Raw genomic sequence first — 27,779 nt, 5'->3', positions numbered from 1 at the left:
CAACCCATTTCACAAGTAACACACATCACTAGGCATCTGTTTCCTGTTTTCATTCTTTGAGTTATCTTATTTTCCTTATTTCCCCCTCACCTGTTACAGTTCACGTTCCTTCCATCATGCCACACGGGCCAGTTGTGCTTCGACACGAGGCTGTCAGACGTCAGCCACTCAAAAGCAAAGAAATACTCATGACTGTTGTAAATCATACACTGTATAAAACTTATATCACCAGAAATGAATTTCTTCCAATGTCATGACTACACCAATATATTTTAAAATGTAGTTTTCAAGATAAAGTTTAATGACAATATTTAGTTCTTAAACACAGAATGCTGTTTTGCCACGTTTTAATATAAAATGGAAACATGTCAGAGACTTTTTTTTTTTACACATTTTCAACATCCAAAACTCAGGATTTTTCCGATTTTTGCCATGAGATGCTGTACATAAACATTTATTTTTTCTTAGTCCTATGAACTGTAATATTTCAGAAGTTTCTCATCAGTGGGTTTAAGAATCTTCTTCTCCGGCATGTTAACGACCCAGCCTGGAGCGAGGCCAAAGAAGATCTGTCGAACATCCTTCCTCATGGAGAGCATGTGATACAGGTCATCCTTTGAAATGTCTGGCAAAATATATCCATACTTCTGTGCCAGGGCTAGCCGGGCCTGCTGGATTTTCTCTGGGTCTGCCAAGTAACCCCGATTTTCAGCATCTGTGTAATAAGGGACCATATCCTCCCCTGGTAACATTCGCTTTGGAATAGGCTGCCCTCGCAAGAAGAACGGGACGGGCTTGATGAGAATCCCTGCAAAAAAGAAAATATATTTTAGGCTTATTATCTAAAATACACAAGATGAATGCTATATTGTGGTTGAGTGCATAAGACTGATCATTCATTAGTTACCAAGACTTATAGGATCATAGAAACTTGTAGTGATGACCCCTCCGTTCCTCTCAATAGCAGCCACAGCTCCTTCAGAAGCTCTCTGAACCTCAATGTTGATTTTTGCAGCAAAAATATTGGCACCCTGAAACGGAGAAAGCACAGAAGAGGTGAACTTCTGGCAGAGCAGGGTGAAAACACACGAGTCAAAAACAACATCTTGGTCTGTGACAGAATGACAATATTGTTATGTGGTGCCACCTACTGGCACAAGATGATCCAAGAGCCACAGAGTGACTTGTTCCTGAATACCTGGTTTCATTATTCAGCCATTAAAACATACACTTTTACACCTTACATTGCAATGGTTTTACAGTATATCCTAATTATAATCAGTTGAATCAATAGGGTTTTTTTAAAAACAGAATTCAACCAAAACCCTGTCTACAATGACATTAAGTTGTTCTTTCTCACCCTAAATCCTTAATTTGCTGTCAGTCAGCATTAGGTTTTCCTTATAGTTTCATTGAAATTATTTAACCTAGATCTTTAGAGTAATAATGAGGCAAACAGGCAGATATACTGGTGATATATAGAAAATACTGTATGTTTGCAAAAATACACTATTTACTACAGCTACACTTGGTACAGTAGTAGTGGTAGGTGTTTATTTGAGCTGATCAAAAGTGTAAATCCATTTTTCAAGCTAGCCAAAATATAAACAAAATCTTTTCTCTAATCTTGTTTCTCCCATTGACACTGAATTCATTTATACAACTTAATAAGAGACAAGGCTGTTTTTTTTAACTGTTGGAGATCAGAGAACAACTTTCTAACTCTCTTATGATTGATGCCAGGTTTTAAAGTCCACAATCACAACATGCTTTAAGCACACAGCGAGTACCTCATCAACAAGCTGGACTCCATAGTCCCTCTTCAAAGGCTGGATTGTCACTCCTCTGGCGTTGACTAGCTGGGTCAGGTCTATGGGCTGGGTTGGGTCGACTCGTCCCAGGTCAATCAGGTACTGCAGTCGTTTCAATGACAGAGGCTGGTACTGAGGACGGCGACTGAGGAAGAGCACACAAACATTGCTGTTAATTGGTAAAACTCATTTGTGATCACCGGAATCTGGTGCTCAGCATGGCAAAAAAACTAAACAAACAAATGAAAATATAATACAAAAATGATCCATCATCTGTGCAACAACAGCATAAATGCAGTATGTAGCAATTCCAGCACCAACACTGATACTACATTTACTACTGGGCGTTATGATATATGTTTTTGGTTCATTCATTTATGAGCAGTTGACTTAAATGTTGGCATATAATGGAAAAACACAAATATCCTGGTATGAAAATGTATCTTTAGTTCTTCACTTGGGAAAGAGACCGATTAGGGGTCTTTGGGTGAAATGGATTTGTAGGATTTGGTGGTATGAATATGAGTATTACCACCAGATGCACTACTATGACAAATACCAAAATATAAGACTGAAACTAACTAAAGTGGTAGGCCAGGGTCATTAAACTTGCGTTAAAAAAAAAAAAGAAAAATCATGTATATTAAGAAATTCATCTAGTTGTGAATGCTTGTGAGAGGAATGCACCTGTTATTTTGTGACAAGCATTACAGAGGACAGCATAAAAGGATATTTTCTGCTAGCATTTTACTGACAACTTTGTTGTATTTGATTGTGGAACAACAAAGACTACATTTTACTCGCCAAACACTCACTGGTTAGTGTCACAGGTGGAGGACAGAGTGACAAGCTTTTACCTGTGTCCTTCATTGTAGCCATATTTTGGAATGGCCAGGTAAAAGGGAGTCTGACCCCCCTCAAATCCCAGCCGAGGCCGGGTGCCTCTTTGTCGCTCTCCTTTATGTCCTCGGCCGCTTCTGTTGCCACCATGCTGTCCTCTACCCCGCCGTTTATCCTACAATTAAAGAAACTTGAGAGTTTTTTTGCTAGCTTGCTAATGTATCATCTTATCAACACAACTGACAGAAGGTTAGCATTTGTCTCCACTGGCTAACATAACAGGCTAACTAGCTATGCTAGCTAGACTGTGCTGAGCTGGCTATAAAAGAGATGACACAGTAAAACTTACCGGCTTTCTAGCTCCTGGTTCAGGCCTCAAGTTTGCTAAAGTTATCCGCGGCAGATTCTGTAAAACATCTAACGCTTTACCACCAGGTTTTTTGGGGAAAGACATGTTTCTGATGCTCACATGTCAAAGATATCCAAACCAAGGACATATAGGTCACGTGACCGAGGTCAGCGGAAGTACTTCTTGTTAGCTCGGCAACGTTTCAAAATAAAAGCATGACAGTCAAAATATACTACATAAACTATAGCGCTGTGAAGCATTTTAGCTCGGATTTTGTGGATTTTGGGTAAATGTCGTTAACGTATATGTATCATAAAGGTAGAAAAGCAAATATAATAACTTATTTAAAGTTTAATAGGTAAACAGAACAATTTTAGGCCCTAAAAATCTGTGTCAAAGGTCACAACACAAGATGGTACATGTTTAATATATAATTATTAGATAATTATATCTAATAATTATTTTGTAATTTAATATTTGTATGTTATCTCATTGTCTAACGTATATTTCTGAGGTGCCAAAGCGTACCGTGCTTTGTTGCCATTGATGAGGATTTAACAGTTAGTAAAGCTGCGTTTATTGACATTTCAACGAACCAATCTCTACTTTGCATTTGTAACGGACCTCTAATGACAGCCAATCACGTAGCGGAGAGGGCGGGCCCACGGAGCGTGTCAGTGCTGCTGGCGAGTAATGTGCTAGCAGTTAATGTGATCCGGCGGTGTATTATTTCCCACAAAATTCAACTTCCAAAAAGAAATTCACGACTGCCAGTGGTAATACGAGGCGGTGGTGCCTTGACCTCCATATTCGGTCGACGTTTGTCCTTCAACTGTTTGGCATTTGACAGCCAGAGTTGGACCAAGATCGACACAGATTGCTAGTTGGGGGATATCGTTATTAGCTAACAGTAGCTAACTTGTCTCTACATATCAGCTGCCTCAGCGCTGTATGTGCGGCAATAACATGTCAGCGCCTTTACCTGCCATTGTGCCTGCTGCCCGGAAAGCCACTGCGGCGGTGAGTTAACCAGACAACACTAACCTCTAACTATTTGAAATTGGACCAAAAGTAGTTGTAGGTTTCAATAACTGCCCTGCTAAATAACTGTTAACTACATACAAAACTGCTGCCAAATTCTGACATGTATTAGCCTGTACCTGCCTCTGCAATTATGTGTGTTTGGTTTATACAGGTGATATTTCTGCACGGCCTTGGTGATACGGGGTACGTGAAGATAGCTTTTTTTCCCCCCCACCTCTGGTGAAAAATTATTAATGTTTGTCTCTAATAGAGACAAATAGTCTTGTAATTAAACTGGTTTAATTTTGTCCAATATGACAGGCATGGCTGGGCAGAAGCTTTCGCAGGCATCAGGATACCACATGTGAAATATATCTGTCCACATGCGTAAGTATTCACAGCTGCTATAACATTACACAGGGTGTCTGCAAGTGTTGGAAAAGTCAATTTCAAGGCTTTATATAGTCTTGAATGTCTTATCTTCCACTATAAGTGGCATTAAAGGTTGTAAAAATCTCTAAACTTGTTGACACTGTTTACAGTCACAGCAACATTTATATGTTTTGTGCAGTTAAGTCAAATTGTGATGTTACTTTTCTGCAATGATTACAGTCCCACCATGCCTGTGTCTTTGAACATGAGAATGTCCATGCCTTCTTGGTAAGTGTCACAGTATTTGAACATATTTGAATAGACAGTGCGGTTGTCACATACACAATGAGGCTCACATGTTTTTTCTCATGTACAGGTTTGATATCCATGGGTTGAGCCCAGACGCAGATGAAGATGAGACTGGTATTAAAAGAGCGTCAGAGAACAGTATGTCTATACATTTTATTGTAACTTTGTACTTATGTTAGGAATATGCTGCCTTTTTGTTTGAGTTACATAGAGATCTTGTTTATGTGTGAGTCAGATTTGATTGCAAGTGTTTTCTTTAATTTCTCCACAGTTAAAGCCTTGATAGACCAAGAAGTGAGGAATGGAATACCTTCCCACAGAATTATCCTGGGTGGATTTTCACAGGTAAGTTTGGCATGTACGCAGATGATGCGTTACATAACACTGTTTTTGCTGTGATTCACCGCTTATGTACATAATGTATTTGAATAAGCAAATCCAAAAGATACTCGCACACTCACTCTCTCGCTCTCACTCACACACACACATAAGGGCACTTATCAGGGGGCAGAGTCTTAAAATATATATGCATACATTTGAAAAACAGGACTTGCACAGTTAATTAAATGCTCCAAAACACAGATTTACCAAGAAAATGGTCGTTTGACGGTTTATTCAAACTGCTACTTTGGAGTGAAGAAACTCAAAATTTGAAAGGATTACAGTGGTTAATAGTGATAAATAATTAGACGTGTGACTATTCATAAGAATAATATTACATTAACTTATATTACAAAACTATTTAGGCCATACCTTCAGTTAATAATAAGCACAAAAATCAGTAGGAGTTGTGTTGTAGGTAGTTGGGAGTACAGTTAGTTCAGTCCCCATCTAAATCCACACTTAAGTTATTTAAAGTAAAGCACATGAATCAAACACTAATGAGTGGAATTACAAGATTTGGCTGAAATGGTGTGTAAGATTCAAGCAAAAGTTGGACATTTTGGGAAATACGCTTGTTCGCTTTCTGGTGGAGAGTTAAATCAGAAGATCGATGTCACTCTTATATCTATCTGTTAAATATGAAGTTACAGCCAGCAGCTGGTTAGCTTAGCTTGGGAATAGAGGGAAACAGCTAGCGTGGCTCTGTCCAAAGGTAACAACAACCATGTATTAGCACCTCTTAAACTCACCAATTAACATGTTATATCTAGTTTGTTTAATCCGTACAAAAACTGAAGTGTAAAAACGACAATTCCCCATTTTACGGTGGGTTATGTGCAGGACTATTTCTTGGCTCTGAGCAGTTGCCAGGCAACCAGCAGAGACTAGGAAATGCCTGGCCAAGAAATAGTAAGGTAGGCACATAACCCCCTGAACTTTCAGTATAGCTCACAAGGTCAGTACCAATATGAGAACTTTAGAGATTTGTGATCCAACAAATCAGCTGTCAGTATCACTGTGTGCAGTTCCAGCTCTGCAGCAACACACACAGGTTTCAGATATTTAAATCACAGAGATTAACAGTAGGGTCTGTTTTATTTTTCATGCAATATGAACCTGATATTACCTCCTTTCTTTGTGGTTATGATGCTGATTCTTTTATGCTTTTTGTGTCTGTTGATAATAGACACAAGAGATATGTGAGATAATTTTTTTTTCAAAAGTGTTGGGTTTGTTCTTTCCAGGGTGGAGCATTGTCTCTCTACACAGCTTTGACAACTCAGCAGAAGCTAGCTGGAGTGGTCGCTCTGAGCTGCTGGCTCCCTCTCCGCAAGTCCTTCCCTCAGGTAGAAAAACACATGACGCACACCAGTTTGCACCTGTGCTTTTTAGATTTTTAGAAGCAATTTAGTAAATACTAAAACAGAAGTTTAAAGGAATTGTTCTCCTGAAAGTTCAAATTCATCATCTTGTTTGTTAGTTGAAATTTAATGTAGTTCCACACATCTTTTAATTGCTCAGAAATATACATAAAATGCCCCCAATGTTAATTTTATTGTGAACTATTCCTTTAATTGAATTACGCTTTAGGGATATCCCATAGCCAAGTCATAATCTGTTTTAATCAGATAATAAGAATAATCCTAATCTCTTCTATTCTCAGGCTTCTGCCAGCAGTGCTAACAAGGACATGCATGTCCTACAATGCCACGGGGATGCCGACCCCCTGGTCCCTTTTGTATTTGGCAGCCAGACAGCAGAGAAGATGAAAAGCCTCATCAATCCTGCCAACATCACCTTCAAGTCGTATCGGGGTCTACCTCACAGCGCCTGTCCAGAGGTCAGTGTGGTGAAGTCACATTTGAGCTCTGGAGCTCTAGTTGCGTTCTGTATTACATATTTAGTTTTATTTTGTATCTGTGCAGGAAATGGTGGATATCAAACGATTCATAGAGAAGCAGCTTCCTCCCATCAGTGATGAATGAACTCGGGGGTAGCCGCACAGCTGCACAGCACCATCAGAGTCCTTTGGGTTTGACTCCAGCGGGACTCCGTGGATTCGGGAAACACTGACTTACTTGACAATAAAACCACGCTGCTACTCATAGAGACAGACTTTACTGGGGCTACATGTTAGCCTGGGAGAGGCATGACTGAAACGATGCCGCATCCTGACCTGGAGCCACACACAGTCCTTACAGTAGAGTAACACTAGTTGCTTGATTGTAAAGCTATTTGCCATTGAGACAAGCCAACGTATGTATTGGAATAATTAGGGCTATACTTTATGATTTAATTCCTACTAACTCACAATAAATGGCCTGTTGTTAAATGTTCTTTTTTATTAATGTAGCCTATGTGTAGTAGTGCTGAAACAAGGTTATTAGTCGATAAATTAACTGATTTAATTAAGAAATTTTATCAAGCAAATACAACAAACATTTGTTGCTTTCAGCTTCTCAAATTTGAGTATTTGCTCATTTGTTTTTGTTTTGTTTTTTTTCTGTTTTAAATGATTGTAAAGCTAGTATTTTGGGGTTTTGGATTTGTTGTCGGACAAAACAACCAACTTAAAGACATCAACCTGGGCTTTCATAACAGGTATTTGATCTTTTTCAGTATTTTTGACATTTTATAGATTGAAAAAAAATTCAACAGTTAATTCAAATGGAATGAATGAATTTTTGCAGCCCTAATCTGTGGAATATTTCATTGCTTACACAAATCTTAACATAAAGCATTTTCAAATAAAGCACTTATGCAACAATTACATTAACGGTGTAATATTAAAGCAGCTTAATATGCAATCCATATTCGAAGCATTTCTAATAATGTATAATACCATATGAAAGAATATTCTGCAAATGTTGACAACACAACAGCAAAAACAACATACGATTGTGCTTTATTTAATTTGTGAGAATTCAAATAGCTATTTCACACAAATTCCTTTTTAAATACGCAAATATATCAGTGGTCGTGGTCATGTATTCAGTCCCAACCCCACCCGTTTTGTTTAAATTAAATATAATATGAATATTATCACAGTATTGAAACACACAGACAATAACTATTTCTGGGTATCAGCTCATTGAGTTGTAAAAACTTATATCTTTGAGAAGAGCTGAAAGCACCAACATATGAAGTTATTGTCGCACCATTCACGTTAGACCAAAGGTGCTAGTGTAGAAGATCTTATTCCAAGGCACTTTCCTTCTTCTTAAGTTACTGTTAAATAGAACCTACTAGTTTCTACAAGAACTGGATATGCATTAAGGCTCACAATATACCTAAATACAAATGCAGTGCTCACAGATACATGCTTTCCCTCATTAAACAAGGTAGAAAAGTGCAATGTCAAGCGCTAGGGAATATATAAAAATATAGATATGTTTTCGAACAAGTAACTGATGCTTGATCTAGCATTTGTTCTTGTTTGCTCCAAGTATTTTGGTAAGCTAATCGTGGGTAAATAAACAGCAGTTACAGCTGGATAAAGACCGGTTTTAAGTAGTGTTCATTTTCCTGTCTGTCTTTCTCTAAATAGCAGGACTCCAACAGGAACACAAAACTCCTTCGGGTGGGACGCATGCGCCATTTTGAAAAGCTAAGTATGTGGCAGTGGAGAGTCTATGGCTCAGGGGGAGGCTCCTCCAGGCTCTTCAGCAGATCTGTATAGGCAGTTGAGTTTATGTAGCGGGGGTACGAGTCTCTCTGCATCAGCGTATAGATCTGCTGCTGAGCGTCCTCGAACGTGTGCGAGGTCGGCTCCAGCATGTTGCGGTTTATCACGTCGCGAACATGTGAATCCAAACTGACCTGGAGAAGATGAGCAGATAAAAGACTGAAGCTCTGTTAAATGTTAGCACATAGAGATAAAATGAGTAGTAGATTAATCGGTTAAATCGGCAAAATGAGTAGTTGATTAATCGGTTAGTTGAGCGACAGATAATTAAAGGGTATGTAGCTACACGCCCAATTTTTGCCCTCCTCCCTATTGCATCAGCTGCTTTAGCTATATGGATAGCAATGACTCTCTGGGCTCTTTTGCCACTGAAGGATCATACGAGGCAGAGGACCTATCTCCACCAGAGCCCCAAATAAAATATACCTTGAGTCTTGGCTATTTTCTCACAATGAGAAGGGGACAGAATTTGGCTTAACTGGCCCCCAGTATTGACATAATACGCCAGGAAAAATGTTGTACAGCGCAAAAACCCAACTTAATGTGTAGTTCTTCAACTCTTTCGATAACTAATTACGCGTTTCAGTCATTTTTCAAGCAAAATGGTTCCTGCTGCTCATGAGGATTTGTTACAGTTTCATATATGATAGTTAAGAAGAATAGTTTTTTTGGGAAATGTGCTTGTTCACTTTCTTCGATGAGAAGATCGATCCCACTTGTCGTAGAGCTAGAGCCAGTAGCATACAGTTAGCTTAGTTTAGCATAAAGACTGGAAACAGCTAGCCTGGTTCTCTCTTCAAAAATACTCCTACTTACCTCTAAAGCTCACTTATTATCCAGCTTTATCATGTTTGTATAATTTATACACAAAAATATGAAAACATCAAGTTGTGGTTTTACGGGGAGTTACGTGCTGTAACAATTTAGTTTGAAAGGTGCTGCTGGCTAGCTGTTTCCCCTGCTTTCAAGTCTTTATGCTAGGCTAAGCTAATTGAGCATGACATTAGAGCCAGGAGCCAATCTTCTCATCTCACTTTCAGCAACACAGCAAATAAGCGTATTTCACAAAATGTCTACGTATTTTTGGGTTTGGGGCTGTTGGTTGGACAATTAACAATCCATTTGAAAATGTTGTCTTGTGTTCTGGGAAATTATAAGGGGAACTTTTTTTACTTTATTCTGACACTGTGGACAAAACGAGAAAATGATTTACAGATTAATTGATCATGAGAATAACCATTAGTTGCAGCCCCTAATTATTATTTTCATGATCAATTAATATTGTTTAGTCTGAAAGATGTCAAAAAATACCTGAAAATGGCCATCACAATTTCCACAATTTTTGAGATAATATCTTTTAAATTTGCTAATTTTGTCCGACCAACAGTCAAAACCCCAAATATTCAACGTACAATGATATAAAACAGAAAAGCAGCAAGTCCTCACATTTGAGAACCTGAAACCAGAAAATGTTTGGCATTTTTCCTTGATAAATGATTAATCAGTTATAGTTAGATTATTTAATTAGTTGATAATTAGTCCTCTTGAGCAAATATCTTGCCTTGGTGGCTCACCTCTTTAGGGGAAAGGATTGAGATGAAGTCCTCGTATATTTGACGGACTTTCTCCTCCACCACAGTCTTGTTGGTCTCCTTTTTGAGCTCCTCGCAGGCGAGCCAGAACATCATGTTCTCCTCGCTGAACTCTGTCCGCAGGAACTGCCTGAAGCAGCTGCGACCCGCTGCACTTTTCATCACCTTTTCAAATGACATTGACCAGGAGCGAGCGTCTTCCAGAGTCGGCTTCAGGCTTAAAGATAAAAGAATAGTGGATGTATTGGTTCAGTGTTATTTAATTCTCTCAATGGCACACCATATGAAAGATGGTGTGCCATTATTTGTTGTAATGCTTCTAGGAAAGGGTCACGTTGTTTAGCCATTACCTTTCTTCACAGTTAGTGGTTCCCTCTGTCCTGTGCTCAAAAGTGGACCTCTGTATTGTCTCATCCTCACTCCTAACAGTCAAACTGGAAACAAAAAACACACACAATGAGACTTTTTTTGATCAACGGGTCATAAATAGCTCGTCAAACTGTTTTGATTTGCCACCAGGATATTGTAGCCAAGCGTTTAAAATAACTCAAAGTGCTTTTAATGTCAGCCTTGCTTACTAAAAATAATGTAGTTGGTTAGAATTATGAAACCACACCTGCCAATCAGCCGAATCTGCTATATAATACACTACATGGCCAAAAGTATGTGGACACCCGAACATTAAACCCCTGTGTAAATACTGAACATCTGATTGCTACTACAACAGCCTCCACTCTTCTCTGAAGGCTTTCAACAACATTTTTCGTCATATCGTCACGTCATATCTCACTTGTTTAATCCATACAAAAGCAGAAGACTAAAAATAGCACTTAATGGTTTTACGGTCTGTAAACATGCCAGACTATTTTTTGGCCGGGTACTTCCTGTAGTTTTGACGTCACCGTGAGGTTGGCGGGCACCCAGCAAAGACTCCAGGAACTTGGCAAGAAAGCAAATAAGTCTATTTCCCAAAATGTCGAACTATCCTTTTAATGGGAGTAAATTTCTTTCAGTACATAACATTGTATATCAACAAACGGTATAACAATCAATCATGCATTGATTTTCTATTGGCCTAGTTTACCATATTGGATGCATTGTATGTTGTTTGTTACACATTTGAAATAACAGAACACCTACAGTAGTTTCAGGATGATCTACTGGGAACGTTGGGAACGTTTGCGTAAATAGTAAAGTGTGTCAACCATCCACATTATCCTGTGGGCATCACCTGTGTGTAATTAAAATGTTTCCAACACCTGATGTAGCAGCTGGCTGTAGACTAATTGGCTGAGGTGAGAGTCCGCTGTGAGCCGTCCCATCTGGGAATGTGACTGTTGTAGCTGTGCAACAATAAGATGGAACTGATATAGATGTAGAGACAAAATGTATTACTCATCCCCAGTGGAGTGAATTAACATGGCCAACAGGTTGACTGTTCTCAGAGGAAGCGCAAGTAAACGGTTGATGATTCATAAACAGATTAAAACCCCCGAAGCCTCCATCCAATGAGATCCAGTGTGGGTCACGGACCACTGTGTTTCTGTTTTTCTGATATGATGGCGTAGGCTGCGGTGGTGGTGTTGAATGGGTGGGAGTATGGAGGCTAAAAGGAAGTCGCATCCACTATTGAGCTGCTACTACCAAATGAGGCCAAGAAGGACATCTTAATATTATACAATGAGGCAATGCGTGATTTTCTACTGGGCTTTAAAAAAATCATGTACAGACAAATCTGTGTATCAGAAAACCGAATTTCTGCCAAGAAATACTCAAAATCTGCTGCGTTGCTTTCACAGACTTGTTGCGCTGACGAGCTAAAATATGCTCGCAGAAAATTGAGCCTGGATAACAATAAACTACGATGTAAAAACATTTTTTGGAAGCTTCTTGCATTAAAATTTTTCTGGTGTGAAGTGGAATATCATCTCTCAGATATTGGAAGTTAACAATACATTAATGCACCACATAGTTCTAAACAACTCACCCTTTTGACTGCCTTAAAATACAGCGACAACTTATATTATTTGTGGCAAAAATACAACTGCTGAAGCAAGTGAAGGTCAGAAACATGCAACATGAAATCTGTAGCAGGAGGGAGAATGGTCAACAGTAACAGTGTAGTATGTATGAATAGTATACATGCACAGTAAATGGAATAATACAGGAAAAACAACAGTATGGTGCTTTAAAACCATTCAAATGTACAAGCAAAGTGGTATGACAGGCACAACAGGAAATGCACGGGTAAAACAAACATTTGTGCAACAGTTTACTGTTTTTTAGTTCAAATGTATGCATTATTATATTATATGATTAGGGAAGGAGCGGGACAAAATAGATTACACCCTACTGACATTATTATGCACAATGTGTTATATAAACTCCCATCAGCAATCAGACAGGAAGAGATAGAAATGTTAAGTGTATGATAAAAAAATTACCTGATATCTTCAATGTTTCAGACATCAGAACCTGCATATTTGTGGTTAAATTTCCAATCCAGTCGTAGGTAGCCAGAATAGCGTATTGCATAGGCTGTTGTATTTTATAATGTATGTCACATTAAATAGAAAGGTGTCTACTGATGTAACACTGACTTCACTGTCACAAAGCAGAGTAAAGCTTGTGGCCTAGGCCTGCAATTAATGATTATTTTCATTATCAATTAATCTACAGGTTATTTTCTCGATTAACTGGTTCATCGTTTTGTCTAAAAAATGTCGGCAAATTGTGAAAAAAGGCCCACAGTCCAAGGTTCGAATGTCTTGTTTTGTTCAACCAACAGTCAAAACCAAAACAAGACATTTAATTCATAATGATATAAACCAGCAAATATTCACATTTCATTTTTTAACGATTTTAATTTTTTTTGCCTTAAAAAGTGACTTGTTTAAGCGGATTGTTGAATTATTGCGGATTAATTACCTGTATATTGACTAATCGACTAACTGTTCCAGCTCTTCTTTGGACTTAAACGCCTTTTGTGATTTATTTTACACCACTCTGGTTCTGAAACAGTCTCAGAAATATGGTACAGCAACTGCGAGAGAGGAATTTGTATTTGTTCTTTTTTAAAGAGGTTTTGAACTAGGTAATACTGATTAAGTTTAGTAATGACAGCAAATGAAGAATAATAATGGAGGGATGGGTGGATGACAGCAAATTAGCAGCCAAAACCATAATTTCAACCCAGAATGTGGCCAGTTATCTCAATAAACCGGTGTGGAGACAAACAGATATTTAGAAGTTCACACAGATACAGTAACTGGGCCCTTATTCCCCCCTTGTGCCCTGGACCACATATCTCCCATCTCCGGCCCTGCTGTGTGGGAAGCAGTGTCATTACCAGGAGCAGCTACAGCAGCAGCACCAGCAGAAACAGCAGGCGTTTGAGGCGTTGGTGGGGGTGTTTCCCATTCTGTGGCGCGCTTGGAGGACACTGGCAGCTGCTTCCTGATGAACCTGCATCTGTCTCTTACGCATCTCCACCCGCTCTGAGCCCATGGACTGCGGGGAGAAGACGAGGGAGACCACATGTGAGAGCTGGCTGGACATTTATTACACAAGATCCAAGAAATCGCAAGAGATTGTAGATCTGACAGGAGGCGTGCAGATCCAAGAAGGCCTGCATCTTCCTTAGAAGAGAATGAATTAAACCTCATTGATAAAGCAATCAAACGTGATCAATTATATCGTGGAATCCTGTAAATGATAGTGATTATTGCCCAATTTAAACAACAGTATCTGAGGTAGAGGAAAACGTGTCTTGCGGAATGCACGCAACCACAATAATCGACATTTTTAAAACCATAAACAAGGCGTTTAGTGCGTTTATGTTCAGATATCGTAATGCAAACAGCTCGAGAAGCCAATGGCAAATGTCCTACCGGTTTGTTGGATCATGCTGAATGTAACAAAGCAAACTGTGATGATCAACAACCGCCCTCCTCCTCTCCTCTTGTCTATGAGGGATGAGCAGTAATGATAGCGACAAGGCGTTACTCTTGGACCGCAGCAATCGCATCCATCAGTCGCATCCTCGGCAGGACACACACACACACACACACACACACACACACACACGATGGTCGATTGAAGACAAGCACCCTGAAGCAAGCAGCATGCAGCCATTTATAGAAACATAATGACATTATTTGATCAGAAAAGCTGATAATTTACAGTCAGGAGGATGTTTTTTTTTTCTTTCAAGGCAAAAAGCAGCCGATCTGCAAATTGTTACATCTGTTTGATGAGCGATATTATAATTTTAGTGCAGATCACAATATGCAGAAATTGATGAATCCTATTATTTCTGCTTGCTGGAGTATCCAGATAAAGATGCTCCAGCCTCACTGGATCCTGAAATTCATCCGCCTTATTGTTAAAAAAAACAAGACGCACAAACACGAGGGATTATAATGATTTTATACACTGTTCACAAGTCAAATATAAATGTGTACTCACTGTGTCAGCATGAATGCCAGAATACAGGTGCTTTTTGGCTCGATCACATCCGTCTGCCTCGACTTGACACAAACCAGTTGGTTTCCTCTGCGCGCATGCGTTTCCCTGCAAGTGTGAAAAGATTTTTCTAACGGCCAGAACACAATGTGCGCTGTCTGCTACAGCAATGGCTTCTTCAGGACAGACTGAGGCTGCCAGACGATTGCATAAAAGCACAAATCATGTTTAGCCTTTATCTTAATTCATTACTGATCTGTAACTGTTTGGAGATAAGCTGCTGCTGATGTATTGTCAATAAACTTTATCACATTGGTATCATTTCTAGTGAAGTAAATTATGCAAGAAATGTATTACATTCGTCTTTTTGATGTCCAATTTCAACCACATGAAAGAGCATTCATAAAACTGCATGAAAATATGGGGTTATGTTCTTGACTCAAGCTGTCAGTTTTGAAATGAATTCCTCTTAATGTGGACGACATGGGTAGATGGAAAGAAGTTCTGGGCTCTGAATAATTCAATTAAACATCTGGAAAACCCCAATTCCCCCATCTGCAGCTTCCTGATGCGCCCAGGAGGCCCAGTACCGCGTGTGTCCACCAGAGAGCAGATGTGATCCATTTAAACTCTCCTGGACTTGCTGGGACCCCAAAAGGATGAAGAAAACAAGAGCAGAGCAAGTCAAGAGAACAAAAACTCGATTAAGTGAGTGTTAAGAAAACCGATTCTTCAAACTGACTTATAAATCACACCCTGCATGGTGAGCCAGTGTGGTGCAGCTTGGCCCCCTGCAGGACTAGAAATACTGCTGTTGTGTAATGTTTCAGATTGTTTTATTCATTCATTTAGCCATATTATATATATAGTAGCTGCTTTCAAGAATTATATTTTTGCACAAATAACACATGGTAAGCTTTAGGAAATACAGTGCATTGTTAAAGATTAAGGAAGTGCTTCCAAACCTTTTTGGCTTGTGTCACCGTTCATACAAAAAAACAAACAGTGTGTAATCGGGGCCCCTTGTAACACTTCAGATGTCTACGAGTTGTTAGCAGTTCCACCAAAGAGACATTTCCTCTCTAAACTTCTCACGTGGTTTCATTTAAATAACAGTTTGAGGCCCAAAGAGCTAAAATTATACAGGAAAGTCCACAAATATGAACACACATTTTTGTAGCAGAACGTTTTGCTTTTTCTTCTTTCCTACCTGTTTACTCTATGTTTACTGTGCAATATATGAGAATATACGGTGTCTCAGCCACAGGGGCCATTTTTCTGCAGAACCAGTACTTTTATATTTGAAACAACCAAATTTTAAAAGTCCAAAATATCAGAATCAGCCTTAAATAACCTGTCATGTGTAATTACTAAGTATTTGTATAATGGAAAACTCCTTCTCAGTTCACTAAAACCCCCAAACTCCCAGAAAGAATACCAAGATCCCGTCTACATGTGGAGTAAATTGAACTTGGACACCAATTAAAAGAGTTACATTTATTTTAGATGCTGTTTGTTTGTAGTTTCATGAAGATGCCCTGAAATGTTCTAGCGCTGGATAATTTGACCAAAACAGAACGTATATATATCTCACTGCAGTACAGTAACACTGATACCATCTTCCAAACACACAGAGGTGGAAAACTAATCAAATCGAATATATTTTCTTATTGCTGCTCCCAGAGTTCATTGCACATCACATATTGTGAAATGAGATTATCCACTGCAGCTGAAGCTGTAAATAAAACATTGGAAATATGCTAAATGGTGATTGCAGCAGAGGACTATCCATCCCCTTCCACTTTGTATGTGTGACACAACTAACAAATTCAATGTACAGAAAAGTCCCTCTCTCTCTATGCCTCATTATAAATCACACATCTTGTAGCCGTGGTAATCTTCGAGAGGGATTGCCTCTTTAATGCACCCTGCTCTCCGGTGAGATAACTGTTACTGTGATCTATAGCTGGAACACACAAGCACATGTGTGACTCCTTTAATCTTTTCACATGGGGTGTAAGCACCTATAAACTGTCAGCAAATCTAGCTCTACTGTATGCATATCATTTCTAAATTCAATACGGTATCAGTTTCAGAACTTGCATCCTTGTACAAAAAAGATCCAGCCCTCCAAAATACATTTGGTAAATCAGCCACCATGCTGTCTGCTGAGGCCATTTACCAGAGTAGAAATGTGCAATTACATTCAATCTGGTTATTATGTTTCCCATTTTCCCAGTCTGGGGCTCAATTCATTAGAAGTCATTATTCCTGCTTTGGCAGTGAGTAAAAATCTTTTAATGAGTTGTGGCTCAAAAGTTACAATTTTTTTGCTCTGTAATTTAAAGTAGAGCTACGCACTGTGAGCCTTTCTCCAGAGTTTATCTCAGAGCCACAGAGGTTTCCGCTGGAATGACTCCTTTTTTATCTGGCTGATTAAATGCCTCCATGACTTGGCCATGATGACTGTTGCATATCTGAGTGAGAGGGAAGGCTCTGCTGCACAACACCAGTTTTGGTAGGTGAGGACACCTGGATATGTCCTCAGGTAAATCACATCCACAGACAGATTTTTTCACTTCATTTAGAGAGTTTTTCCAAATCAGTTTTATCAGTCAGACTGAGTAGAAGCAGGTCATTAATCATGTGAAGAGAACGAAGGAGAAAAGGTTATTTTAAAAAAAAAAGAAATTTTATGTGCATAATGAAAAATGGATAACACATTCTTTTAAACCCCTTTATTTAGTATTTATAAGCAGCACGTAAACAATGAATATGTCGTTTATATAACACAAAATAAAGTAGAAATAAGGATATTAAGGACTATAACTTCTCCTGTGTATTATATATATTAATAAAGTGCCCCAGGAGAAATCTAATAAGTGGACCTTGTCAAACTACTATTTCAATCATCAATAATAAAACGTCACATGTCTTCATGAATTTTGAACACATTTATAAATAGTTTTAAATCTGCCTGTGAATTGTTTGTGCCTGTGTGTAAACAGTTAAAGGAACAGTTCGACATTCGAAATACGCTTTTTCGTTTTCTTGCCGAGAGTTAGATGGGAAGATTGATACCACTCTCATATCTACCGTTAAATACAAAGATACAGGCAGCAGACAGTTAGCTTAGCTCAAAGACTGGAAACAAGGGGAAACAGCTAGCTTAACACTGAAGGAAGTTACTGCTCCCAGCTCCTGTACACTAGATATAGATCCTTTAAATGAAAAGTTATAATTACTGACAAATTCATTGATTTACACTTAAATATGTCCTTATATCTACTTATAATCACATTACATAGTCACATTTATTAATCCAGCAGTAACTGATGTTTTTGGCCAGTTGTGGGCAGCAGAAACAAGTTGTGAACACAGCATTGACATATCATCACCTTTTGAGTTGATATGTTGAACTTGTTAGCAAACACTTGCTTATTTACAGATCCAGCAGTTACGGAGTAACATCATTTATTTGGAGTCGTGTTTCTGTCCACCTAGCGGATGTAAGACCAATATTCTCTCTCTTTTAGCTCCGTTTTTGGTCTCCACCAACTTCAGTGCACAGCAATTTTGTCACTGTCAGTGAATTGCAGCTAATTTCTAATTTAACTCAGATCAAAGCTTTAATACTGGAGGGAATTGGTTTGTCATGATTGTAACAGGCCGCAAGCAACTATATGGACTGTCATTTGCCTGCAGGAGAGAGAAACAGAAAGGAACTAAAGACCTCTGACTGCATGCAGCTCAACAGAGTGGCCTCATCATTCAGCTTAATTCACTTTCATTTTCATAAAATGAGCGTCATCATTTTTGTTTCACTTCATATGGGGATATGTCTCCAGTTTTGGTTACAACTGTCAACGAGTTGTTTGTTTGCGGTATGTTGTGGAAACTCAGAGTGAACATCATGCATAGGATTTTGCAGCAGAGAGCTGGAATCACACTGATAAATATTACCTTTCTAGGATTTGCAGTAGAGCATTAAATTTTTATTTTTCATTCACGGCTTGAATTAAAAATGTATGTTTCCTGACTTCATTCTGTACAGTGTGTGCTCTTTCTGCATGCATGGTAAAACCAGATCCCTGTGCGTAGACTTGTACTATATTTCTACATACATATGTTTTTGTAGAGTAACAAGATATGTGACCAAAAGTTTGTGGACAACCTTCTTGCTTTATTTTTGTGAAATACTGATTACTTTTACCTCTTCAGGCCTCAAAAACTCCTTCAATTGAAACAATCCCAAAGGAAAAAAATCACAACACATGTCCACACTAAGGCCATAACCCATCATGTGGTCATGAGTAGGTATTGATTAATTTCAAGGGGTCACAAGCCAAAAAAGGTTGTAAAACCCAGGTCTAAAATATCATTGTAGATTTCTTTTCATTTGAACTACATACAGTACAATCAATAACTCATATAGACCTTTCTGTTGATTCAGCACCAAAAGCACACAACTAATCAACATATTTAAGTGTTTCAATCAGTTCAAGCTATTATTTTGATTTTTGAGGAAGTAAAGATCATCTAATGACATACAGCCAATAAATTATAATTATATAGTATATAATATGATTTTAAATGCTCTGTCTACTGCTTTTGTATCCTCTAAGTATTTAAAAGTGTTATTTGCTTATAAATACACTCAGAGGTGAACAACAGGAACACCTGACATTAGCATAATGTAAATCCAATACAATAGCCCTGCAGTCATACTGCATGTGATTCCTGCACTCCCAGGGGGGAAGGCTGTAATGAGAAACACAGAGAGCAGGTAATGGAGTTCACTGCCAAACAGCGACAGTGCCCACAGGATGTCTAAAGGAAAACACGTAAAACAACATCAGAAAACGAAAGCAGCTCTCAGCACAGATTCTTTTATGTGTTTTTTTCTTCGTACACCTGTGAAACTGAAATCATTTAGGGGATCACCCTCTAGTTCCTGGTGGAGTCTGACTGATATGTCATCCAGTTGTCATGATAAGCTGAAGGTCCCTGTCTCTGAGTGCTCATCCTGCACACACCATACATCTCAGTGTTTTCAGCACAGCCGGTCAGGTGGGTGCTGGCTGCCTTTAACATCTGTCTGGAAGCCTGTAAAGGTTTAATGTTCCTTCACATCCATTACTCTCCTGCAGACAGCGACTTGGGAAACACGGCAACTAATTAGAGATCTCTCAGGAAAAAAAATCAAGGTTGGGAGAAATGGAACATGTTCCTCCAAAATAATTGGCCAGTGACGGTTATGGCTTGCAGATATACTGCTGCACTGAGGCAGTAAAAAAAGAACTGGTCTCTCTCCTTCCACCTACTTCATGCCAGTTGGTCTCATATTTTAAGATTTGTCAAGGATCCATCTTATTCGTTCATTTCTGGAGCGAGATGTAGATGTAAAACAGCCGCCTATATTATCAGAAGCTGCATGTATGAAGCATTACTTATGTTACGTACACTGCCCTACGAAGGGAGAGAGCAGTATGGAAGCAGACGTTTTCAGGCTGGACAGCTAACAGATAGAAATGCCTTGTAATGCCCTCATTTTATGACTTTAGATTGCTATTTTACCCTCAAATAATCATTGCCATTGACCCTTAAAAATGCAGATACTGTTTTCTGCTTTTGGATAATCTGCACAGGATGCAAGAGAAATGCAATACCTACTAACAAAATGTGTTCTTTCACCTTTCTTGTCCATTTGTTTGCAAAAAAAGATAAACTTTATTATGATTATTTACAGCCCATTTATAGTTCAGAAATGTGTCTGTGCTTTGCTAGGTGTCTGCCTGTCCATCTGCTATTAATATCTATATTGAAATCAATAAAGTAAATTTAATACATTTAAATATGTGATTTAAAGGTATCTTTACAACACCAAATTGCATGAATTCCACTACAGTCAAAGCCGAGATGCTGCTGGCTGCTGCTCTGCTAAGCTAATTAGAGTTCAGTTCCTGTGGTTTGGTTTTTAGCTCCATTTTGTAGTTACTGCAAATTCAACATTCTGTTTTCAAGGAAATTGTTTATTTCTATGATGTAATATTTTCAACTGATGTCAAAAAGTCAGATTCCAGTCTTAGCTCAATTTTCTCCAAATATGTAGTTACTGCATTTTGGCTTTTTAGGGCACTAGAGAGTGTACCTTTCTTTCATCCATTTCCTTCTATAATGCTGGAAGCATAGACGGTCCTTCCTGCACTTGAACGCTCTGTGATCCTTTATTCTGCCGCCTGGAGAGCTGCCTCGTTGCATCATCATGCGCGCCCACAGCACAGCAGGTAATTCACAGCTAACATCATTGGCATTTTCCTTTTATTTTCAGCAGTTTGTTTATGACAAAAGAAGCAGGAGGACTCTGGGTGGCAGATACATGCCCACACACATGCAATGGGTCATTTATTCCTTGACTGCCCACCACCTCTACATCACAACAGCAACAAATGGCTTCAGTGGCAGAAATCCAGTTTTTATACATATATAATTTAGCTGAAAGTATTATTTTTCTTTCACGCTTTAGCTCTTTGTTGAATCCAAGCCCCTTTGAAAAGCAGATAATAGTTTTGCTCCAAAAAAGCATAGTTTCTCTGCTGTTGTTTGAATCAGTTTTCCTCCATTAACTTTCCTCAAGAGGTAAGCGGTAAATTAACTATTCTAAAGAGAGGTACAGGCGAGGTGGCTGGGTGAAGGTGCTGGAGTGGAAAAAGTAGTTTTATGAAATGAGCCAGCAATGTGGCTTACTGGATAACTTCACAGCAGCTCAGAAGAAGAGCCATTCTATTTATGGATGAAAAATCTGCTTTAGTACTTTCTTGCATCCAGAAGTCCAATTTTATGATTCTTCAGTTGTTTGTTGTGGTTTTTCTCCTCCACGGTGAGTCACTGTGACTCATATTCAGTGTAAAAAGTTTTTTTTTGATTTATGTTTCTAATTGCATAAATAGGCTGTTTATTTCTTGAGGCATGATTTTACTCTTTTGGATGCAAACCCTTGAGGACTTCAAGACTTAAATGTCATCCAAGATCTCTGTTAAGATCTCTTAATTACTATTTAAAATCTCCCTAAAAACATTTATTAGGGCCTACTGAATAATTTCAGTTTTTATTTTAGTTCGTTTATGTCTTCTCTCGAGATAAGCTCAGAAGGCTATTCATTTGAAAGGCTGAGCAGCCAGAGGATTAAAAAAAGAGAGAGGTCCTAATTCCTGGTATTTTCCTGGTAAATCAGGTCCAGCTTGAACCAGAAGGGGAGCCCTTTAGCTACACTTAGATCTTTTCCAAATCAGGTATCCATAACACAAACATGGTGACGCTTGTGTCCTAAACAACTATCAGCATATATCCTATATAGCATGAGTGTGTTTCTATCCACCTTTTTTTCATTTTGTACATAAAAAAACTTCAGTGGGAACGATGGAAATTCGGAAATAAGAAATGTGGTTAAAATTTGCGTTAAATTTGGAAGGAAGCTTGCTTGGATGTGTACGCTGAAGTAATTTAAGGGGAATCAATGACCTGGAGATTAGTCAGAGCTGGAGATCAGCTCAAGGAATAAATGCAGAGGGGAGTCAAACAAATCAGTTCAAGAAGATACTTGAAACGTTAAAAGGGTTACTAATCCTATCTTGGTCTTGGCCTTCCAATAACCTCTATTCAAAGCAGTCAAAAGAATATGAAATGTATCATGACCCATTGTTTTATCTACCTATTGTCTATAAAATGCAGAAACCTCTGTAGGAGCCTGACTGTCTATTATTAAAGGTGTTAAGAAGGGAAGGTAACTACACAATTTTGCTATTAGACCAGATGTTTTTTTCATGTTCAAACACAAAGCACAGCTGTGGACACTGATGGTAGAGGTCAAAGATCGTGTTGCTGCATAACATAACTTACTTGATGTTTAATTAGCAGGAGCTATAAGCAGAAGTAACAAAGGAGATATGTAAATGAAAAGTTAGCTCATTGTGAAACAGAGGAGATGGATATTTTTTATGTCAAAGCAGGAAGAAACTGTCACCAAGAAACTGTCTTTCCTTGTGTTTACAGTATGCACAGTGTGACTAAAGCTGAGACATTTTGCCCAAGGAAACGCCACAATCATGTCCAAAAATATGTGCCTGCTGAAACCCAGCCATTAAAGTGATCATATTATGCTCATTTTCAGGTTCATAATTTTATTTTGGGGTTGTACCAGAATAGCTTTACATGGTTTAGTTTTCATATTTTTTCTCATACTGCACATTGCTGCAGCATTTCTTTTCAGCCTATTATTTTAATTTCATATTTAGGTGTACTTGTGGAAACTGCTCAATTTGTGCATTATGATGCTTGTTACATAGTGACGTAGATACGTTATGGAAGTAAAGGCTGGACCACAATCGAGCTGTTTTCAGGCAGTTCAGGAGCAGTGTTTTCTGTGGGAGAGGGAAACTCCCTTTGGAGTGGACTTAGAGATATATAACACAATAAAGGAAAGGGAAAAAGCCAAAAAGCATAATATGGCCACTTTAAGTGTTTTAACGTAGCTCTAGGAACAGCAATGTCAGTCTGTTGGTTAATTGGTCGGTCAGTCTCAACAGCTAATGGATAGATTAGCACAAGATTCATGGTTCCCAGACGATGTATCCTAATGATTTTGGTGATCCTCTGACTCTTGCTCTCGTGCCACCATGAGGTTTACATTTGTGGTTTGGGGTGAAATGTCTCAACAACTATTGGACAGACATTCATAAATTCTGGTACAGACTTTCACTCTGCTGCCAGGCTTTTAACACGTACTAAGAGAAGTGACCACATTACACCAATCCTTGCTGCCCTCCACTGGTTACCTGTGAGTTTTAGAATTGATTTTAAGATGTTACTGATTGCTTTTAAAGCCTTAAATGGTCTGGCTCCTGCCTATATCTGTGATTTGCTAACCCCCTATGAGCCTGGTCACTGCTTGAGATCCTCCGGCGAAATGGCATTGAAACAGGGAGTCACTACATTATTATTATTTACATTATTCATGCTCGGCTCTGTACAGTAGGCCTTATGAAAACAAACTGAAATGAAGAGACATGCAGTCATTGTATTTCCAAAGTTCCTGATTTCTTAGTCAAAATGAATCTGTCTCTGCTGATGTACTTTCATTATTGTCAGCAATCCCCTTAACGCTGTAACACAAGTGAGTGATGAGCCAAATCTTCCTGTAATAAAGTCTGAGAAGCTGTCAGTTTTACTGTACACCTGTACACCAAGTGCACACTGCCCAAAAATACTGCAACAGCCTGGGGGGATGTTAGTGTTGGACTGCTGAAATGATTGTATCCACTCACTGATTTTACTGCTCTTGGTTTAGTGTGAGCTATAAAATAAGAAGAGGAGAATAATATAAAAATCTTATGACATCTTGTGAGCATTATTAAATCTGTTTGTCTGTGTGTATTGTCTTGAAACTTGATTGACAGTATGTGTGTGTGTGTGTGTGTGTATGTGAGATTTACCAGAGTGAAAATCATTGAGTTGCATTTTCAGATATTTGTTTCACTGTTCAGTTCTAAAAAAATAAATTGGAAAAAAGTGGAAAAAGGTGAACAAGGAAAAGTCAAAGCAGCATAATAATAGTAGCATTTATCATTCACATTGACAAAATGTCAATTAAAGCAGCCTTTTCATGCGAGTCTCAGTCACAATATCCCATGTGAGCAGAGCGCAAAAAGAGCAGTGCAGAAATAATATTAGATTTGATTATTAAGGGAAAATCCCATTAAGACCACCTTCATGTTCCCACTGAATATTATTTAAGTGGCGAAATACGATGTGAAAACATCTATCAAAACAAGGCGAAGAGAAGCACAAAGACACAATGGAAAATAAATATAAAAATAGAGTTGTTCCAGGTTGAATCTAATTAGAATTTTGAAAAGTGTTGTGTGTAAAGTGCAATGAAGATAGTATTTTGTGTTGGAATCCACCTACCAGCACCTCTAAATCTCAATAGTTATCAAGTTGAAATATTATTATATGGAAAGGTTGAATATATGTTGGTTTTTATATTAAATGGGTTTTTATATTAAATGGGTCCTGTACTAGACTGGTATTTGTTTAGACTTTACTTCAGGACTTGATTTGTGTTTCAAGACTCAAAGTTGATTTGTTGAGTGAAGTTTAACTTTTCCATTTTTAGTCTGTTATTTAACACAGGTTTTATCAGCACAGAAATATCTCCAATAGCCCTCTAATTCCAGTCTTTGAAATCTTAAACCTGTAATCAGGGTGTCTTTGATCATCTGTTGTCTTGTGATTCCGAGTCCTTCCTGTCAGTTGAATCCGTTTGATGAACTGTGCTTTGATGATCTATATCAGGCATCTCTCTTGACTGTGATGGGTTGAGTTTTGTCCCACATCATTTCCAGGCGGTGAGTCACATCAAAATAATCCATCTTCTCATTTAGTCTCTACCTATGTATGCTCTGTTTGTCATTTAAATCACTCTCCCTTGTCTTTCAATCAAGTTGAAAATGCAGGCCTGTCTGGGACAATTTACATCAAAGTAGAAAAATAATTGCTGCCATATTAGGATTATATCTTAGAAAATAATACCAGAAAGGGTGGAAATTGCAAGATATATGCATCTCAGTACGAAAGACCGTGTCACCATTGCTTTATGACAACCTTGTAACTCCAAGTCTGGCAATGTTATTGTTATGTAATGTAACGATTGCAGTTGTAATCGAATTTCAAACCCCCCTCGATAAAATCAGTTAAAGCTAAAAATACATGTAAAATCTAAAAAAAGGGGGCAGCAGGGGTCTACTTTTTATTCTATTTTGGAGTTTGTGAGCAGACCAATGCGGATGTGTCCCCATTGTGTCTAGGAGCTCCCAAAATCAGATACATCTGATCCGTGGTGGTATGCGAGAGAGTAGGCATAGGCAAAGAGAGAAGTTCTGGGAGAGGTATAAATTGGCCAACACCAGACTTCACACATATTCTCCTCGCTGAAGCGATGGAGGGGAGACAGAGTGGAGGAAGAGTGTGAGCTGCGAGGGGGAGAACCTTCTAAAATATTTACCACCCCAAAAAACAGTCAATTTATTTAGCCTGAGGTAATTTAACGCACATTTAACTACAACAAAGCTGTTCATGTTTAAAACTTCTTCGCAGAACTTTACCAGCTGAACTTCTCCACTTACTGCTCACGAGTTGACGTCATTTTAAGTTTCCCAGGCAGTTTAGTAGCTATTATTCAAAAGATACCATCATAATACTGTACACCTGTATATTGTATTTGGTGAATGCTAACTGTACATATTGTGGTTAGTTTGAAATCACTTTTTTTAAAGGGACAACAAGGTTGCTGGGGATTCTGACAAAAAAGCATCTAACCTTTGTCAAACCACTCCTGATGTCCCCTGGGAGATAAGGTCTATTGAAGGGACCTCAGCCTGCTTGCCAACAAGTGTAGTTATCTGATCTGTTTAAAACCTTCCTCTTTCCTCCTGCACCATGGCAGCCGTTTGATTTTCTTCTCCACTGTGCAAAGGAAAGTGCAACTGGTCCAGCACACTTAGGATGTCGGCTTCAATCACTTCCAAATGAGCAGACATGACATGATTGATGGTAGCTGGCTGTGATCCCATTGGAACCCAACACAGAGCAGCATAGAGATGGAATAATTAAACCGTGGGAAAGAGAAAGCCTAGTTTATTGATCTGATATAAATCATCTTCACTATTTGTGCTGTGGAACAATTGCTTTTACTTTGCAGAGGTAGATTCTGGATGGTTGTCCCTCGTTGTACCCTGAAAGAGGTAACCAATTACCCAGTGAAGAGCTGGTTCTTCTTCCAGAGCACACTGTGGCCTTCAGGTATAACATGGTTCAGTAGGAAAAGGTAAACAGTAAATAGGATTTTTCTGTATGCTGCCGATAAGCTCTGGAGCAGCAGAGATAAAAGCACAATATCACAGTGCAGAAAAAAAGCAGTATTACTGTAATCGGCCGTTGGAGATTGTGCTTCTCTGTCACCATCTGATGAGTTGCTCACCAGAAACCAATAAATAATGCATTATTGATTAAGATATTTGTCTGGTGAATCCATTTACAATCAGACCAGCAGTGAGCAAATCAGCCAGGCTTTGAATAATTCAGATTTTTTTGGTGTGTATTTGAATAATTAAGCTTCCTTATTTCGCACTAGCCATACTTGAAAGACAGACAATCCATCTGTCATTAACGACTTGATTTAAAAGATCTGTGGGGGTGCAGCCCTCCGACAAAAAAACTCTACCTTGAACGTGTCAAAAAAGTGCAGTTTAGATGGTGAAATATTGTACTTTTATGAGAGTTTTCAGACTAGACAGACACAGATCGTTTTTTAAATATATTTTGACCACACAAATCTACATTTATTAATTCTATGTATTTAAGCAGTCGAATAATTAGGACTGTTTTCAGTCCACCAATAGGATTTTAACCAACCTTTTGAAGCAGACATGGAGCCGGTTGCACCAGCTCTTGTAAGTTCAAACTTAGCTTAGTTATGACGCATCACAAAATTAAAACATGTTGTACATTAGATGCTACTAAATATATCCAGTAACTATGGGGTTAATTTTGTCTATTAATAAAAAACACAAAAGGAAAGTAACGCTTTAGATTACACCTCGCAATGTACAGTGTTATTCTTCCTAATTTACAGTGTCATTTTCCAATGGAAATAATTGTATTTTCCTGTAATAATGTATAGATATGGGTAAACACATGTAAATGCTGTTTAGCTGACTCTCAAAATCAGAAACTCACTTTACACAAATGCCCCAGGGACTTAATATATGCTTTGCACAGGTCAGTGTACAGAGCAGCCATTAACCCACCGCTTCTAGTAGTTGTAGGAGGAGATAAAAAACAAACAAATCCTCCTCTGCACTGAAACCATCAAAACCATCACTGGTGTAATT

The 27,779-nt window shown here is 38.5% G+C and overlaps 3 protein-coding genes across 7 annotated transcripts; 1 reads left to right on the top strand and 2 right to left on the bottom strand.

The window, feature by feature from the left end:
- Positions 1–280: 280 nt before the first annotated feature.
- On the bottom strand, positions 281–3,181 carry mrpl15 (mitochondrial ribosomal protein L15). The gene is made up of 5 exons (XM_044177273.1): positions 3,001–3,181; positions 2,669–2,826; positions 1,791–1,956; positions 908–1,031; positions 281–808 (listed from the first exon to the last, which is right to left on the bottom strand). Exons 1-5 carry the CDS (start codon positions 3,103–3,105, stop codon positions 471–473), a joined length of 891 nt encoding a protein of 296 aa, XP_044033208.1. The 5' UTR covers positions 3,106–3,181; the 3' UTR covers positions 281–470.
- Positions 3,182–3,648: 467 nt separating this feature from the next.
- Positions 3,649–7,860, top strand: lypla1 (lysophospholipase 1). The gene is made up of 9 exons (XM_044177216.1): positions 3,649–4,020; positions 4,196–4,227; positions 4,345–4,410; positions 4,636–4,683; positions 4,772–4,842; positions 4,976–5,049; positions 6,333–6,434; positions 6,752–6,928; positions 7,014–7,860. The coding sequence occupies exons 1-9, from the start codon at positions 3,952–3,954 to the stop codon at positions 7,071–7,073; spliced, it is 699 nt and encodes a 232-aa protein (XP_044033151.1). The 5' UTR covers positions 3,649–3,951; the 3' UTR covers positions 7,074–7,860.
- A 114-nt stretch (positions 7,861–7,974) lies between these two features.
- LOC122866938 (regulator of G-protein signaling 20) lies at positions 7,975–14,983 on the bottom strand. 5 transcript variants are annotated; one of them, XM_044177220.1, is made up of 6 exons: positions 14,833–14,982; positions 14,256–14,330; positions 13,715–13,875; positions 10,716–10,799; positions 10,348–10,582; positions 7,975–8,907 (listed from the first exon to the last, which is right to left on the bottom strand). In XM_044177220.1, the coding sequence occupies exons 3-6, from the start codon at positions 13,870–13,872 to the stop codon at positions 8,719–8,721; spliced, it is 666 nt and encodes a 221-aa protein (XP_044033155.1). In that variant the 5' UTR covers positions 13,873–13,875; positions 14,256–14,330; positions 14,833–14,982; the 3' UTR covers positions 7,975–8,718. The 5 variants fall into 5 exon arrangements, with proteins under 5 accessions (XP_044033155.1, XP_044033153.1, XP_044033154.1 ...); XM_044177218.1 differs by having other exon boundaries at positions 14,256–14,475; positions 14,833–14,981; XM_044177219.1 differs by having other exon boundaries at positions 14,256–14,406; positions 14,833–14,981.
- Between the last annotated feature and the right edge of the window lie 12,796 nt (positions 14,984–27,779).

This window comes from Siniperca chuatsi, linkage group LG19, assembly GCF_020085105.1.
Source record: "Siniperca chuatsi isolate FFG_IHB_CAS linkage group LG19, ASM2008510v1, whole genome shotgun sequence".
NCBI classification, from domain to species: domain Eukaryota; kingdom Metazoa; phylum Chordata; class Actinopteri; order Centrarchiformes; family Sinipercidae; genus Siniperca; species Siniperca chuatsi.
This window is presented reverse-complemented; position numbering and strand designations above follow the sequence as displayed.